The sequence below is a fragment of the Glycine soja genome, chromosome 7, assembly GCF_004193775.1.
Source record: "Glycine soja cultivar W05 chromosome 7, ASM419377v2, whole genome shotgun sequence".
NCBI classification, from domain to species: Eukaryota; Viridiplantae; Streptophyta; class Magnoliopsida; order Fabales; family Fabaceae; genus Glycine; species Glycine soja.
In genome coordinates this window covers 16170889-16182953 of record NC_041008.1, presented here as the reverse complement: position 1 = coordinate 16182953, position 12065 = coordinate 16170889, and the positions used below count along the sequence as shown (strand labels likewise).

The 12065-nt window shown below is 30.7% G+C and overlaps 1 protein-coding gene across 3 annotated transcripts; it reads left to right on the top strand.

Annotated features, from left to right (window-relative positions):
* The first annotated feature begins 3463 nt into the window (after positions 1 to 3463).
* LOC114418965 (transcription factor EMB1444-like) lies at positions 3464 to 9796 on the top strand. 3 transcript variants are annotated; one of them, XM_028384531.1, is made up of 11 exons: positions 3464 to 3704; positions 4002 to 4504; positions 5073 to 5249; positions 5856 to 5949; positions 6045 to 6086; positions 6302 to 6361; positions 6752 to 7930; positions 8023 to 8124; positions 8557 to 8688; positions 8788 to 8913; positions 9399 to 9796. In XM_028384531.1, the coding sequence occupies exons 2-11, from the start codon at positions 4407 to 4409 to the stop codon at positions 9486 to 9488; spliced, it is 2100 nt and encodes a 699-aa protein (XP_028240332.1). In that variant the 5' UTR covers positions 3464 to 3704; positions 4002 to 4406; the 3' UTR covers positions 9489 to 9796. The 3 variants fall into 3 exon arrangements, with proteins under 3 accessions (XP_028240332.1, XP_028240335.1, XP_028240334.1); XM_028384533.1 differs by lacking the exon at positions 3464 to 3704 and adding an exon at positions 3729 to 3850; XM_028384534.1 differs by lacking the exon at positions 5073 to 5249.
* The last annotated feature ends 2269 nt before the right edge of the window (positions 9797 to 12065 follow it).

The window sequence follows — 12065 nt, the reverse complement described above, 5'->3', positions numbered from 1 at the left end:
CGTCCCCTATTTATAATATATGTCCTATAGTGATAATTGCCAATCTATCTTGCTATGTGTCAGAAGGTAATACATTTTGGTGAGTTTACATGTCCTTATCTGACAATTTAATTAATTAATTCGAACCAGACAACCACGATTCCAAACCCCTTATCATCGGTGTTGTTACAGTGAAATTCCACTTTTTGATTATTCGGTTGCTTAAAGAACACGTGTCTTAATAAAAAGTATTAAATCATATCACAATTTACATAAAAACCTATTTTCTTGCGATTTTTGTTCAAATTTTGATTTTGGAACTGGAAACGACTAAAACCAAGCACCTTAAGTAATTATAGTGAAACACAATCCAACGGAGTTGAGTTGAAGTTAATGTAATAATAATAAAAAAGTTTCAATATGCTTTCCGTACTTATAAAATTCATAAAATTCGGATTTCATTTTTGCAAAAATTTTCATTTGTTTTTAATCTTCATAGAATAATGTGTGTCTTTTTTTGATTTAGAATATCAGGTTCGGATATCTAAATTTATGTGTATAATTTTTTTACATTGTATAATTAATGTATAAAATGTTATATTTAATTCGTATGTATACTTGATATAAAAAATCATTATTATAGATTATAGATTTAAATATAATTAACTCTTGTTCTGAAAAAAAAAGATATATTATAATTTTCTAAGGACACAAAATTTTATAAGGAAATCCAAACTTTATCAATTTGAGAAGAATGAAAAATATATTTTAACAATTTTTTTATAAAGCCTATCATCTATAATATATTTAGTAACTATTATACAATCGAACTCTTAAAAAAACTATTAATTATATATTAGAAGAAATAGTTTTATTTTTCAAATTTTTCTTTTCAAAATGATAAAATAATACTAATTAATTTAAATAAATCAAAACAAATACTATATACTTATTCTTATATTAATCCAGAATATTTTCACAATTTTACCATTTTACACCAGTTTATTATAGCATCTATAAATATTTTATCAAAGAATACATGACATATAGCGACTTCAATGTATTCTAAATAATTTTGGAATGAACTTTAATGCCATTCTTATATACTAAAACCATTTTCAAATTTGAATTTTAGTACAAATTAAAGTAAAATGTGATCACATCCGATTCCTAACTCAAAATCTCCTTCATCCATTGAGTAATTAAGCACAATATCCAATTCCTTAACCTATATTGTTACGCTCAAACGAGTGTTTCGTTAAGATAGGATCAACCCATGGTCCTCAATAGTCTAGGCCATTCTTATGTAAGAGATTACTTGTTAGTACGAACTCTGGTTCAACCTTGTAGGTCAATGATTAATGACTAAATTACAACAAATACTGGATATGAGTAGTAGGTAATTGAGTTATTCGGCCTTTCCTATGATTATGTTTGTTCAGCCTTTAGGACCGAACAATCCAATTTTAAAGGAGAATCCTGTATTTTTTCCCCAATTTTCTTAATTGAAAAAATAATGATGCAGGTCGTAGGTGATTTTGTTACTCGATCTTCCTTAAGTTTAGGAGTGGTTAGCATATAAAATTGGACAATTCAATTTTAAAGCAAAACCCCCGCATTTTATATATATGTTTCTCAATTTTTACTTGAGAAAATAATTAATATATCTAAAAAATAATAATATACTAAATTAACAACCTCCAATTAAGTTATTTATATAACAAAGCAGAAACCTAGCTATTTGTGACATTAAGAAGGAAATTTAAAATGGAAAGTTATCAAGGCAATGCGAAACAAATAGTCCAAAATTAAAAGCAAAGCTAAATCATGCATTTGCTTCTAATGCTTTGGAAATATCAGAGAGGAATCAAACGATTTTGGATGGCATATGGTATGCGATTAACGTGGTGGAAGTTTCATAATAACTTGGAAATCGTCAATGTATAGATGATTGTATTACTTACCGTCGTACACAAGGCAGAGCTTTAGTTAAACATCGTAATTTGATTATCATAAAACTAAAAAAGAATTTCAAATTTTCAAAGTCTAAATACAAGAAGGTACATAAAAAAATGAAAGTCAATTGTTTAAAAATTAGGGGGTAAAAGTCAACTCTTTAACCGTGTTATATTAAAGTAGGAAACAAAGTCAAACAATTAACTAGGAAATGCATCGTTTTTTTTAAAAGAAAAAGTAAAAGGGTATAATTAATTTATCACATTTCTTCAAGGTATATATAAAAATAAAAGTCCTTTAAATTAAAGTGAATTTGTCTCTAAAGTGTAGAAGTAAAAGTACATTTATCTTTACCTTAATTTAAAACACATCATTATCTTAAACCATGAAAGTTTAAGGATAAATATATGCATTTTTGCTTATTTATTTAAGCAACAAATTTATTTTAGTGAAATCTTCAGAAGTATCCCTCTATGTGGGTTGACCTTGAAAGACATTTCTCAGTAACATGAAAATAAATTGGATACAATAATTAAGGGAAAATCTAAAACCATGAAAGTTTAAGGATAAATATATACATTTTTCTTATATATATTTGAGCAACAAATTTATTTTAGTGAAATCTTCAGAAGTATTCATCTATGTGGAGTGACCTTGAGAGACATAGTTTCAAATTTATTTTGTAGTTGCATTTAAATGGAATTGCAAGAGGGTGTTTAAAATAATTTTAATGAGACTAAATCAAGGATTAATTCAATATCCTTCTTATAATATTTATATATCTATAAATATTTAGAATTTTAATAAAATAATAAACATTAAATATATTTTAATTGAAAAAAATAATTGTTATGAAAAAACTTAATAGTATATTATTATTATTATTATTTTAATATTATAATAATAATTTTTATTATTATTTTATAACATCTATAATAGTAATACTAAGATTTGAATAAAATTAAAAGTAAAAAATAGAGTATACTTATATATATATATAAACATATTGTTTAGTTTTTATCTTTAATTAATAATTTAAAATAATATTGTATAATAAATAGAATATTACTACATAATATTATAAAATTAATATGTAATTATCAAAATTATAACAAATACCTTTAATTTTAGCAATTTAATATAATAGTTTTCTTGTTTTTCATATTATTTTGTTTCGTCAGCATTTTAACAATTTCATACAAGTTTTGCTTCCTTGAGCAATGTGCAATAATGAGTTTTTGCAATGAAGAGAGAATCCCGAGGAGAAGATTCAACCAGAAAACAGAACTTGTCTCTGTTACTGTTACTGTTAATGTCATTAGAAAGTGGAAATTCCTTTTCCCACGCGCTCCAAAGTGCAGTAGAATATCAGCAGCTTCTGTCACTGTCAGTGTCCCTGTCTGTGGGGCCCTCATCCCACTTTGCATTTTATGAAATCCACCTTTGAATCACTTTCAAGTCCGCAAGATGAAAGAGAATGCCAATGACTGATTTTTATATAAAGGGTTGTGCTGTTGCTATTCCTGTTGGCATGTATAATAGTAGAATAGAAAGGGTTTGTGTGGACTTTTTTTTAGTGCAAAAGACAAAGTGCCACCCCTCTCTCTTTTTTCCCCGCTTTTTTTCTACCTTCTGGGGTTATTAATTGTCTATCAAAATCTCTTCTTTTTAAGTGGGTGGGGGAGTTTCACTTGGCTTCTTTCTCATGGAGTGTAATGAATTTGTGTATGGTGAAATTCTTTGATTCCATAGTCAACAGTACAAGAGTGGTAAGCAAAGCATCATCAGCATTAGTGGTTGTTTTGTCAGTTATTGCTTCAAATGTGATGAAAGATGATCCTTTGGTTGCTGAGAAAATGAATCAGCAAGAAAATTGGGATTTTGATTTTTGGATTGGTTCTTTTATTCTGAATTTGTGAGTGAGCAAAGTGTAATATAGTGGGATATGGTTCTTCATTTATATAGTTGACTTCCTGTCATTTTCTTTACCAGAAAAAATTCCTAGTAATTAAACAGACTTTTTGTTCAAATTTTCTTGACAAAAGTTTTGTGCTTTGGTTTTGCAGGATATGTGTTCTTCTATGTTGAGCTGTTTTTTGAGGCTTAATTCATAGTTTGGGCCTTTGGGGCTTTTCTTCTAAAAGTACTTTCGTTGGAGTTTGTTTGCAAGTTGCTTAAAAAATGGCACAAAAAATGGAAATAGTGAGCACTTCTGGTCATCATTGATTGTGACAGCACGGCTCTAAACACATACTTTCTCATAGTCTTGTGTTGGAGGAGCCAAGCTATGGTTGTTTTCATGCTCCTTAGTGCAACAGGGCCACCGATCAAAAGAAGAGCTGGTTTGAGAATTAAACAAGCAGGGAGAGGTTCATACAGAGGAAGCTAGGTGTGTGTTTGAGGTTGCTATTGGGTTTGTCTTTTGTGTTTCTTCTTTGTTTTTGCGTAGTCCTTGAAAGTAGAACAGATAGATGGAAGCCACTTCTATAACGCAGTTGTTGAAGGGCTTTTGTGATCACACACAGTGGAAATATGCTGTTTTTTGGAAGCTTGACCACCATTTTCCTATGTAAGTTCTTTGGCTTGTGTTTATGTGCTCATATGCCACGTTTTGGAAAGAGTATAATTGTGATTATTGTTCTTGTTTTTTAAATGAGAGAATAATAGAATTGACCTTCTAAATGATGACTCATGTTCACTTTAATAGTTTAATTATATAGTTGCTTCTATATATCTGCGTTGCAGTTCTTTTAAAGGGATGCAAATTAATTGTATTATTAGCTGAAATTTGTCTACAAGCTTCTTGTTATCTTATAAATAGAATACTACCTCTTGTGTCTTATAGAAAAGACCAAGATAAACGTCTGAAAAGGTTCCTATATATATGACCAGAGGTAATATGATTTAAAAGCTTCTTTTCACCCACTTAAGTGTTTGTTGAGAAACACAATGTAGAACCTCAAGGTCAAAATCCCTCTGACCAAATTGGAAACCCATTACTCAGTGACCATTCAAGCAAACAATGAACTGTTTTTATTGATGAGTAAAATCAATGTCACTGAGTATGTGGGGTGAAATTATGTTTGCCCATTAGAATTAAAGATCTAGCATATATGACACAAATCTATTTGTTTTAGGAATTTGACCTGGGAAAATGGTTACCAGAAAAGAGATGAGGTTGAGGAAAGTATGTGGGGTGACCTCAGTTTGAAATCCCCAGATGAGTTGTATTCTTCAAACGGTGAAAATGCTGATTATTCGGCTCGATTACTCATGATTGAAATGTCTCATCACAAATACAGTTTGGGAGAAGGGTAATAACTTTAGTTTTATTGTTTTTATATCTAAAATTGTTGCAAATTGCTCCATCTCATTCAAAATAGTTGTCACTTTAGAAAACTAAAAATATTAAGTACACTTTCTAAGTTTATCCTTGTCTTCTTCTGACAACTCTGCTAAGTAAAAATGAGAGGATTCTAATGGAGTGAGCTGTTAATATAGAGATATGAACTTATTTTTTTTGTAGTTGAGAACATTTAATGATTTTCTTAGTCCTTGCAGGAAACCTTAAGCCACAAATATTTTGATATATAGGGAATACTTGCTTCTTTAATTTCCTCAAATTATTTTTCTACATATTCACAGCAGGAGTGATCTCCAAAAAATATGTAGATCATCTGTGTTATGTTTTATATTTGAGAAATTCCGAATGCATGTTTCTAGAATGAGGCCAGAACAGCATATGGTCTAGTCGTTCTGCATATTACTTTGTATGCAAGATGTCATAAAGTAGCACGTTTCTGTGTTCTCTTAGAGGAAGGATAGGATGCTAAATTAATAAGTATTCTTGTGAGCCAGAAAAATATCTGTATATAAAGGTGATTCAAACTCAATAAGCTTACTTAATATCATTCGTTCAGGGTTGTTGGCAAAATAGCCCTTTCCAGGGATCATTGTTGGGTTTCCTATGAGGATATTCTCACCGGTAGATTTGACACAGATTTAATCCCTGAGGTGAGATTATATGCATTCAATTCCCACTTTGAAGTAAAATTAATTAAGCTCACTGCTTTGAAATATTTAATAACTGCTATCTTTTCCTTCTCCAGTGTCCTGATGAGTGGCTTCTTCAATTTGCATGTGGCATCAAGGTATTATGTCTTGCCTTTATATGTTATTAGTTTGTACTATAAGATCTGATTTCCATTTCTAATTTCTGGATATATTACAAAGCTTTTTGCATGTGGACTAATCTATGTGCTAGTGACTAATCATTTTATATTAGGCCTGCCTTACATAATATTTCTGCAATTAATAGGCACAATTCAAGTTAATATTAAGTTGATAATTTGAATTCCTTTCACAGACTATTGTGCTGGTACCAGTGCTTCCGCTAGGGGTTTTGCAATTCGGTTCATTTGAAGCGGTATGTATATATTTTATATTTGGATCCTGACCCCTATAGGCTGTAGCTTTTACAATTAAAGTTATATCCTGATGCATGCATATTCTGGCAATTTTGTTCCCTATGTTAAATTTTGTATTTGACTCCTATAAAGTGAAGGGTGCACGTTAGATGATAAAATGCATAGTCATAAATTTTGGTCTATTTTACCCAATCTATTAGCATTTTACATATCTGCTATAGCTCATTTGTTTTGTTTTCAGTTTTCATATATCTTACCGGTATAGGCACAAAAGTTGGTTTTCTTATTAGTGTGCTTTCTTGTGAGAGCATGTGTATTTTTGTGGAAAATCTTTGCTTTATGCTTGATATATGATTACATGATGCTTTCTTGTCCTGTCAACATTTTAGGTTGCTGAAGACAAGGAATTTGTTACCAATATCATGGACAAATTCCATTTCACTCATCATCTGGAAGCAAATATTACCCCTTTAAACTTGGGAACTGATTGTCAAGATTTGTCATTCTCAGACCTAATGCATAATTTGATGGACAGTTTGGACGAATCATATTCTGTTACAAAAAGTATATTGAAAACTGAAGTTTCAACTAGTACTGCTGCCCTCAATTCAAATGTTTCAAGGTTGAACCCAACAATGCTTTCATTTATTCAGGATGACTGTTGCTTTTCTAGAGAAAATCTACTAAAATCTCTGAAAATAGAAAATGAGATAGGTTCCTCATCATCTGAAATGCCAACTGTTCCAAGACATATCGATAAGGTGGGGACAAAACCAAATCATATGGAAGAAGAGATATGGTCCTGGTCTCACTTGCTCAACAATGTTGGAGTATTTGGAGAGATGTCAAATGGATTAGACTCTTTCTCCGTTATAAATACGACACAGAAACAACTTGGAGGGACTGAAACTGTTCATGATGCTAAGAATGTGAATGACTTCGCTTTTCCCTCAGAGTCTGAATTACACAAAGCACTTGGATCAGTTGGATATGGAGAGACAGGCGAATTTATGTCAAAATGTATCCCTGTTGAGGAAACATACAGTAACTCAACTCTTGTAATCAACAAAAAAGAGCATGATCATATTAAAGGTTTGGAGTTTCCCAAAGATGTTGACCTGGAAGATCTTTTAGATGCTGTTGTTGGCAATTTATGTGGTGCCACTGATGATACTTCAAGTATATCCAACAGTATCAGGTCTCTTACAACCATGCCAACAGAGTTTACAGGTTCCGTTCAGCCTGAAAATTATTCAGAAGAAAGCACTTTGATTGTGGATAACTCAGATGTGAAAAATGATCTTATGCCTGCAGTTATGGTCAAGGGAAAAGATCAATTTTCTAACCATTATACATCATCTTTTGATGGAAATGCATGCTTATTGATTGATGAGGCGCGGCAGGAAAAGGCTAATAGTCATATGCAGCCTGTTGGTGGACCAAAGCTCTCTAGCACAAGCAAGAAAAGAACAAGAGTTGGTAACAACCAAAAGTCAAGGCCAAGAGATAGACAGCTGATCATGGACAGGATGAAGGAGTTAAGAGAACTTGTCCCGGAAGGTGGTAGGGTAAGTTTTTATGTTTCAGGAAAAGAAGTTAATTATTTGATTTCCCTTTTGTACTTGGTGAAATTTTTTAACTTTGGTTTTATGATGTACAGTGTAGCATTGACAACCTCTTGGAACGGACCATAAAGCACATGCTGTACTTGAGAAAGATAACAAGCCAGGCTGAGAAACTGAAACGAATTGCCAATCGGGCGGTAAGGCTCGCCATGTTTCTGGAAAGTTTAAATTTAATACAAATTTTATCTCCTAGACTAGGAAACTTGTTTTGTTTTGACCTATAACAACTTTTGGTTGCTAATTGCAATCCGTTGTGCACAAAAGCTTCAATTTGTCCTTTAAGCCAAGGCATTTGATAATGGGTAACAAATGACAAGAAAAGGAAATGCAATGAAAAAATGTATAAAGCGTATTTAGAAGAGCTTATTTACAACTTATTTGAACTTATTTTATGACATAAGCACTTGTGTAAAAACAGTTTAACCTTATTTCCTCTTCTGATTATAGAAACAAGTTATACAAAGGTGCTTACATGAAAAGCACTTAATACTTAATTAAATCCAAAATAATGCACCCAAAATCTGTTACAACAGCTTGATTAAGCTTAACATTGTCAAGTTGGTGTCTAGGTTCCTGAGTGCAAAAGACAGAAAGTCAATGCTAGCCACCCAGGAAGGAGCTGTGCATTTGACTTTGAAAGTCAACTATCATGGCCTATAGTCATAGAAGATCTGGAATGCTCAGGGCACATGCTCATAGAGGTATGCTAATTCTTCTCCATGCTACTTGACTCTCAAAATAAAACAAAGAAAATCATACAAAAATTGCATTTATTGAACTGCTTGCCACTTTTGTAATAGATGATATGCAATGAGCATGGACTTTTCTTGGAGATTGCTCAGGTGATCCGAAAGCTTGATGTCACCATCTTGAAAGGGATCTTGGAAAACCGTTCCAGCAACAGTTGGGCTTGTTTCATTGTTGAGGTAGCAATATACTACTATACTAATTTGTTGCTCTAAGTGCATGTTTGGATATAATCGTTCTAAATGTATTTTTGAGTGCTTAACACACTTATGGAAAAGGATTCTCTTTATATATATTGGTTAAAATATGTTTTTAGTTCGTGTATTTTTAATAAAAAAAATGGTATTAATCTTTAATTGTATTTCAACTATAATCAATTTGGTTCTTGAATATTAAAAAAGTAGTGATTTTTGTCCTTTCTCACTAATGTTTTTACCGTGAAGAGGGACGGAAATCAACGATTTTATGAAGTTCAAGGACCAAATTGATGATAGTTAAAATTCGGGGACTAAAATCAAGTTTCATTGAAAGTATAAGGACTAAGATTGTATTTCACCCCTATATTTTTTATTTTGAATGTAATTTTGGAAGGGATGCATCTTTTATTCATGCACTAAATTTGTTTATAGCAAGTGCTAAGGTTATGTTTTTTTGACATGCACAGGTTCCAAGAGGTTTTCACAGAATGGATGTTCTGTGTCCTCTACTGCATCTTCTGCAGCTTAGGAGAAACCCTGTCTCATGTAAAAGCTGACCCTACCATCCCAGTTATCAGTTTCAAACGGCAACTTCTATTTAGAGAAGTTAACATACAATAATATTCATGAGGGCCTTCTTCTGTGTACTGGTGTAAATGATTGTGTTCATGCCCTCGTTAGTGTACTTGCTGCATTTTTGGTGCGTTCATTATAAGCTAGTACCTAAATATATATGTAAACAAACAAGGACGCTTTAGGGGTGCTACTGGCTGCGGAACAATATGTGCATACAAGCTAGCTTTGAACTCATTTCTAGTGTGGCATTATTATGACCTAAATAGAGAACGATAACTGTTTGCTAGAACACAGGATTAAGATTTAAGACTATAAGAGTGCGGGGATGCTGCCACTCCAGTCTCAAATATAATAGGAAAAAAAAAAGCGATTTACATTTACTAAAAAAAGTTAGATAATTATATTTAATTGCATTAATATCAATTAAAAATTAATTGTTTTTTCAAACTTATTTTTCATTGAAATTTAATATTAGAAATAAAAAAGGAGTCAGAACTAAAATCTATATTAAATGAAGGATGTTATAGATTGAGTATTAATAAAGTAAAATTAGTTGAATTTTTTTAAAATATTTTTTATTTTTATATATAAGATTTAATTGCTTAATTCATCAAGATTAAGAAAAATAATTAGTTTAATTAATAGTAATAAAATTATCTTAAATTTATATATTTTTTTAAATTATCGTTGTTATTAATACTAGTTTCTCTTTTAATTGTGTGTGAATATATTTTTTCTTCTTTTAATGAAAAATAATTTTAGTATAAAAATAATTAATGTAAAAAGCATTATAATTTGGATCTTATTAAAAAAAAAGAATCAATATCATTTTAAACTAAGGTTTTATAAATAGAAACGGATGAAATATTTGAGATAAAAAAGAATATTTTTATTTTATATTTGGGACAAAAGGAAATACATTGAGTTACAACTCAAATAATATTACTACTTTATACCAAAAGATTACACAAAACTTCCTTAAAAATAGATAATCCAAAAGTGTTTAATTAAAAATATTTAGTTTTAAAAATTATAATGTATTAAAAGTAAATATTTTAAACATTTACATAAATCTACTAATTTCAGTACATTTTTTTATTTATTGAAATAATGTAATCCAGCATACAATCTTACTCACATCCTGTATACAAATTTACTCGAGCCCTCAAGACTAATAAAATCAGATGATAAAACTCTCCTTTCAAATTTACATTTAGAAATGCATACTTAGAACTTAAATTTAAAAACACTGATAAATTAGAATTTAGAAGCCCACACGATTAGATTCATGCATTGAATGAGAGACACTATTTTAATGTAAGAGATACTTAATAAAATTAATTTATTACTTTAAAATTAATATTTTAATTATCCATTTATTCCCTATAATTTTTAAACTTATTACTTTTAGTTCCTATAGTCAACAATTAGTCTTAAACTTATACTTTAATTCTCAAAAAATTCTTACGATTAAATTTTGTTAACTCCATTAGTTAAAATTTTTTAACCATATGGATCTTTTAAGAATTAAAATATAAATTTAAGGAATTAAAAAATTTTATTATTAATTATAAAGAATAAAAGGAATAAGTTTAAAAATTATATCAATAATTAAACCTTTAGTTATTAAACAAAATTAAGTACAAATATAAAACTATTAATATAAGTAGCTAAAAAAGTTACACCATTAAAATAAATGGGCGGTTGCTATTTACACTTTCCCTGTTTGCTTATATGCTCCCTTTTTATTTTTTTCTCTCTCTAAATTATCCCTTAAACAAACTCCCCTTCATCTTTCTCTTCTATAGAAAAAAAACCACAAGCCGTCACTGTCGCCCACCTTAATGTACATTGTACAATCAAAGGCTTGATTGATTAACTAACCCTCTCATGAGGTCTACCCCTCATCTAAATTATTCATCTATTAAAAACACAGGCATTTATTCAACAAAAAAAAAAGAAAAATACTGCCATGGCTCCTTTTTTTTCTCTCTCCATTCTCTCCATCTATTCATTACTCACTCTATCCTCATTGATCATTGTAGTGGCCAGTAACAAAAACTTTGGTGGATAACTTGACCACATCCTTTACATCCTTTAAGTCCCCAAAAATAATTTTCTACCAAACAATAAAGATCTCTCCACCTAGGACTTGAAACAGGCACGGTCAATGGAAGAGGAACTTGGGAACACCCCCAACGAATTGAAGCATCCAAATGGGAAAGATGAAGACGATTTCTAAAACTCTAACCCTGAACATTAAGAAAGCGCATTTACGTTTGAACATTGAAACGTTGGAGATACGTGTGTGTATTTGGTTTGGGGGGGGGGCGAAGAGATGAAGGGGAGTGTGTTTAGGTTTAGGAGGGTAATTTGGGAGAATAAAATAAGAAGGGGAAGTGTATAAGTAATTATGGGAGTGTATATAGAAAATGCCAATTTAACGTGAATGCGTTGCTAATTTTAACATAGAAGATCTACTTTAGACCCACGTAGCCCTTAGGAACTCAATGAATTACTTAAATGACTACACAACGCTAAGAACTAACTTTAAGGAC

Excerpts from the sequence above, each read along its gene's own strand:
- LOC114418965 (XM_028384531.1), top strand. The coding sequence starts at position 4,407 with ATGGAAGCCACTTCTATAACGCAGTTGTTGAAGGGCTTTTGTGATCAC. Across the intron at positions 6,087-6,301 it reads AATTTGCATGTGGCATCAAG|ACTATTGTGCTGGTACCAGT; the intron begins GTATTATGTCTT and ends TTCCTTTCACAG. Across the intron at positions 8,914-9,398 it reads GGGCTTGTTTCATTGTTGAG|GTTCCAAGAGGTTTTCACAG; the intron begins GTAGCAATATAC and ends TGACATGCACAG.